Source organism: Gambusia affinis, linkage group LG01, assembly GCF_019740435.1.
Source record: "Gambusia affinis linkage group LG01, SWU_Gaff_1.0, whole genome shotgun sequence".
NCBI classification, from domain to species: Eukaryota; Metazoa; Chordata; class Actinopteri; order Cyprinodontiformes; family Poeciliidae; genus Gambusia; species Gambusia affinis.
In genome coordinates this window covers 36,218,899-36,224,701 of record NC_057868.1, presented here as the reverse complement: position 1 = coordinate 36,224,701, position 5,803 = coordinate 36,218,899, and the positions used below count along the sequence as shown (strand labels likewise).

At 36.8% G+C, this 5,803-nt stretch overlaps 1 protein-coding gene across 2 annotated transcripts; it reads left to right on the top strand.

Moving 5' to 3' along the window:
- The first annotated feature begins 1,075 nt into the window (after window positions 1–1,075).
- On the top strand, window positions 1,076–5,803 carry LOC122830854 (transmembrane and death domain protein 1-like). Of its 2 annotated transcripts, none has more exons than XM_044116580.1 (5): window positions 1,076–1,196; window positions 1,402–1,575; window positions 2,299–2,418; window positions 4,980–5,132; window positions 5,556–5,803. In XM_044116580.1, exons 1-5 carry the CDS (start codon window positions 1,130–1,132, stop codon window positions 5,723–5,725), a joined length of 684 nt encoding a protein of 227 aa, XP_043972515.1. In that variant the 5' UTR covers window positions 1,076–1,129; the 3' UTR covers window positions 5,726–5,803. The 2 variants fall into 2 exon arrangements, with proteins under 2 accessions (XP_043972515.1, XP_043972506.1); XM_044116571.1 differs by having other exon boundaries at window positions 2,296–2,418.

The following is a 5,803-nucleotide window of genomic DNA, read 5'->3' as shown; positions in this document are numbered from 1 at the left end:
TGAAGAGAACAACGAAGCAACACAGAAACAAATAGAAACGGCTGGTTTTTAATATTAGCAGGAACTAAGACACACAGAGAACTATAACAACAAACTGACACTTAGAGCTGAATAAAAATATGTTTCAAATATTAGAGAACTACAAATACTGAACTGAAGCAAAGACTGATAGATTCCACCAAACTAAAGTTCATTATGTTGACAGGTTTAAACCAATGAAATGCTAAAGAAAAAAAAAAAGACTAGTTTCACATGTATAAAATATTAGAGAATGTAAACACTGAGTAGGCGGCGTGGCCAGCAGAAGCTTATTTGGATAAAAGTGACAATGTCATAAAACAGCTAATTCTGAAAGAAGCTAAAAAAAAAAAAAAATAGCTGAACTGAGGAGATAAAATCTCATTATCTGAAAATATCTGTTCAAAAAATTTATTAAACATGTTTTGAACAACCCATAGAGTTACTCTAACTTGTTTAAAGGAAGAATAGTAGATCATCTTTAACAGTAGCAAGACCTTGCTTCCATGATGGCTTAAGGGTCCCTGGAGACTTCACTTAATAGCAAGCTGTCTGCATTCAGGCTGAACTTGTATGTGTGGGAAGTCCAAGGAATGTGGCAAGTTGTGTCGGATTTCCTCCACTTCTAGGAAATTTTCCATTCAGGTTGATTTCCAATTCTCTTTAGACCTCCATAAACACTTAACAAGACTCATAATCTGTAACAACTTCCACTAAAAAACTTCCTGCCTGAGATAGAAACAGAACAAATTTATCCTAATATGAAATAACAGTGTTATAATTATGTGCCTCTGATATAAAACACATAAGTTATTTGGGAATGAATATGGGAATGCCTTAATAAGAACTGAAATTTTCAACAACACTTCACAGAAAATTTTAAACTTTCTTCAGTTTGTGTTGTTATTTAAATAACTTGTATTTTTGTGTTAAATGTTATTTTTAATATCCAAATATGTTAGTAAAAACATTACCAACAATGTGTGATTTTTTTAGCGTAGCAACAGTATCCTTGGTGTTTGGCTTCTGAGACTTATGTTTATCTTTAAAACAATTTAAGCTTGTTGGTACAAACTGATGAAGGAGCACAGACTTACACTGAACAGCTGACATGAAAGTCTATAAATTGTGTTTCTTCTTTCTCCTTCTGTCCCAGAGGTCAGCACAGGAAGACACAGGTGGGAGAAACAGAGCAGGAAAAAAAACTTTCACAGATTTAGAGTTTTGGATTTCAGACGCCAATGAATGCTTCATATTAATATGACAGTTTAATACACAAGACAATCACAACTTCGCGTGGCAGTAGCTAAAGCAGAAGTTGTTGCTATCTGCTTTTGTTTTTGTGTTTGCTGCTGCCATTATTCCTTATTTTTTGACTTTCAGTGGCAGAAGACATTGGAGTTCATCAGGTGGAGCGTTTAGTGGAGATGCTGACCTCCAGAGACTGTGAAAAGCTCCTGATTGCCCTGTCTCGCCCAGCAGAGGACATTTTTCAGCGCATTGACCGTCTCTCTCTAGAAAATAATCGACTGAATTCTAGAGCCAAGAGAGATGCAGGTTGGTTCACAGGTCATTTGAGACCTTTGACCCCTCTTAAAATCGTTGACGGGTTTTTTTTCTCAGGTGGTGCAATACTGTTCCCATGTGGAGTTACATAATGGGTCATCCAAAAAGTTTAGACGGGAAAATGTCAAAGTAAAACAGTGAGGGAAATAAAATATACTGAGTAGAACAATGCCTATAGATACACAATGTTACTGATTTGTTATTCTAGACTAGCGGGGGAATCTTATTGCAGTAAATTGTATTTTTTTTATATAAATTATTTTTTAGATTTTTATTACAAAACATTACTTTCTTCTAATACTTTGTAATACTTATTTCACATTTTTTAATGAAGAAAAAATCATTCATCTTTTGTTTTACTCTACAGACCAAATGTTTGGACACAACTCCAAACTTTTGGTCTGTACTGTATGTTACATGAATGATCAACTTTTAATGCATTTTTAAACAAAATAAGTGTACAGCAAAAAATATAGACAAGATTATTTAGAGGCTATGTTAATATTATACTTGAATATAAGTACAATATTGAAAGACTGAATCCAGTGTTGAATAACTGCAAAATTGTGCAAATATAATTTTTTTTAATACCAAAATAAAAAATGTGTTTGATGTGAGGGAAAAACATGTCCAGCTCAGTTTTGAGTGCTTGTTGCGGCTTCCTGGTGCTCAGTGTCACGTTTCTCTAATTGTCTGGTGTTTTGTGTTTAGCAGATGAAAAGAGTCAATGCAGGACATCCTTGTCAAACTGGCTGCTGAAGTTTGGTGAAAAGATTTACTACGACAGGCTCTCTCGTGCCTTGCAGCACATCGGCAGAACAGACATTGCCCTAGGTAAGTTACGCCGGGCCCTCAGTACACACTCACATTCTTCACAGATTTGGAAAAGACTGGTTATGCTAACAGATGTTTTACAAGACTGGAGATCTGAACTGGACCTGCTAGAAGTTGACAGACTACAAGATTTTGAACAACTAAAGCAAACTGAGAGCATTAAACTCTCAGAGAGCGAGAAAGGAGAGAGAGGATTTGACTGGACCAACATTCCAGTAACTAGCAGTAATGGAAGATATTCACAGACAATCTATATTTCTGCTAATTCCCTTTTTTAGTAAGAAATGAAAGGACCAGATAAGAAATTACATATTGTATTGCCTAAAATGCAATAACATTTAATGTACCTTTGATGGTTTATAGCAAATAATATATTTTTGTACAGTTTTGGCATAATTACTGCTCTGAGTGTTGTTTTTTAGAATCTGTCTACTGCAGTTTCTGATTACTTGATTACTAAGTTAGCAGGCAATTATTTCATAATCAATTTATCACGATTAATCTGATTAAACCTGACTACATTCAGATCTGACGCGAGTTTGTTGGACTGTCTTGTTGGTTCCCCTATCAAACTTCCCAAGTCTCAAAACTGACAGAATTGCTCTGCCAACTAACCACAACTAGAATGACAGACCTGGGAATCGGATGTAAAATTGACCAAAAGAACAAAAAAATCATGTAACATATCCCCAGCTCTAAATGAACTCCTACAAAAAGCTTACCCCTTGCAGCACTTAATTATATTTTCTTTCATAAACAGGAATTTGTGTGATCCTACTAATTAGTTAGTTGTCAAATTAAAGCTTCTCTCTTTTTATGTGCATTACCACTGATAGCAGCAAATCCCAAAAGCACAACATGTCCCCTGACAAAAGGAAACTGGAACAAAGCCTCATTCTGCTACATGTCTGCATAGTTTCAAAACTGATTTATTCCTGTCAAGATGGCCTCTCCAAGATGTTAGTAAGAGTGAACAATTGCTTCATCACTTTGAGGTTTGTTTTAATTGGAACTTAAAGACTGGGATAGTTTGCACGCTGCCAGTCTCTGGTATGTGCTGCCGTCCGGTTTGCACACAACTCCACAGCTGAGTGGCAATGGGAAGGAGGGTGTAAATGATCTGACAGAGGACTCAGTGGAGCTGACACGAGCCCGACAACAAACCATCTGTTCCTTTCATCAGCAGCTTTTGGAGTTACAAAAAATAATACAAGGAAAATATGCAAAGGAAAATTGTAAGACAGGAATACAGAAGGGTGGGAGTCAGCATGATGCAGCATGTAGCAAACATTGATCACTTGACTGCAGTTTGGAAGAAATCTCATCAGATTTATTCATTTGAAAGGTTTGTTTTGTCAACTGAAAGGATTACCCCTGAGGAAGTACTCAAACACTGCAATGTATGCATGTATGTATTCCCTGATGTGACAGTCTAAAATATCTTTAAGTGTGCTGACTGTACATTTTCCTTCGTATGTCAATGCTGTTGTGCCATTTTAAGGAACAGAATTGCAGATAATGCATATTTTTATTGTTTTAACTTTCTGTTACCCTATACTTGTAAATCTGTGCTTCAAAATTTTATAGATTATCTGCAGGAATGATTACACCTTTGAAAGTTTTTGTTTAATTCAAACAAAATTAATGCGTTATTTTAACTACAGCAAAGATTCTAGCTAAAGATATGCTTGAAAAATGAGATATTAGGCATCCTTTCCACAAATATTTCAACTTCAATTTGTCTTCAACACCAATTAAAGAATACTTTATATTCCACCTTTTAATGGATCAATAGAGAACAATATTTTAAGTTCCTGATACTACTTTTAAAACGTAGACCCAAAAGCCAATTTTTTTGAACAGGTCAGTTTGAATAAGTCATTGATTTCTTTCAAATTAATAAACATTTGTTTTTAGAAAAGCGATATCTAGCATAACCCAAAATATCATAGAAAGCTGGTGGAGTAGAAAATACAGATACGTACTGTAAAACGTAGTGGAGTAAAAATCAAAAATATTCATAGTTAGATCTACTTAAGAAAAGCAAAAAGACATGAAAACTTTATTGTGACAGTAAAATATGAAACAGATAATCTGTGAACGGAACAATCTCCTCTGACTCCTCTCTTTGCTGCTATTTCCACCTGAAGAAATGCACAAGTCCAGTCAAAAACAACCAATCAGAGGCAGGAGGCGGGTCTTAGTGCTGTCAATCAACATTGTTAATGCTCTGCTAAATGTGCTATAGGGGGAAAACAACTCCACTGCCATCGGTGGCCATGCTAGCTAGCCTTAGCATTCATGTCAGGCTGATGGGAAAAGCTGCATCATAGTAGAGAGCAGGAGGGAGAAAAGTGGTGTGAACGGCATCTCAGAGTATCAGGCTGACATTAAGACTTCTCAGGATGCCACCGGGATGATCGATAGGAGGTTATTTTCAGTAGACCTGTGCTCCTCCAAAGACAGCTTGATGTGAACTAAAGAAAAGCCATCCTTGTAGGTGAAAGGTCAAATGCTCTACTGTGTAATGTGACCGTGTTTTTGTACTTTTGGTTTCACAGAAGTGGGGAAGAACATCAACCAGGATAAAATCTTAAACCTGAAGCGTTACGTTGAGGACTACAAAAAGCAAGTCAACTCTCTAATCGACCTGCCCGCAAATCCAGAACCACAAGGGCCCAAGGACCCGCATCAGAAAGGCCGAAGGATAAAGAGTAATGATATTTCTTTCACAGATTTAAAGATGGACTATTGTACAGATAGAAATAGAATCTTGCAAATGTTTAAGCAGGAATTTCTCATTCTATTGACGCGAAAGGGGGGGATTCTGGTTAATAGCTCCAGAGATTGTCTGAAAGATGTTTCACTGAACCCTGAATCTATTAAGTGTTTAGATGTGATGCTGAATTAGATGTGGTGGCTGTGGGCAGGCTTCCAACTCATTACTCCTCAACATCAACACTCTCACTTTACAAAGTATATTTCCCAGGACATTAACAGACTCAAAAATGTAATTATCACCTCTCCCTTTATTTACTCTCCTGAGAGATTACTGTAGGTGAAAAGTTGTCCAAAAAAAGCATTCCCATAGTTCTCATAATCTTAAGCATGTTTGGCTTGTTTGTGCTGTGTTTCAGTTGAGGATGTGTCGTGGCGTGACCTGGATCTGGTCGTGAAGAGAGCGCCGGTCCCCACGTATTCGAAGGGGGCTCAGGATGTGGCTCTGCCTGTTTTGTATGGCATCCTGCTCGGCTTGGTCACCTGCATAGGTTTATTCCTCATCCTCGTTCTTGTTTCTCGGGAATGAGGTTGATCATTTTAGGATGTTCCAGAACAATAAAATGTTTCTGGTTGAGTGTCTGCAAATAAATACACAAAATCTTCA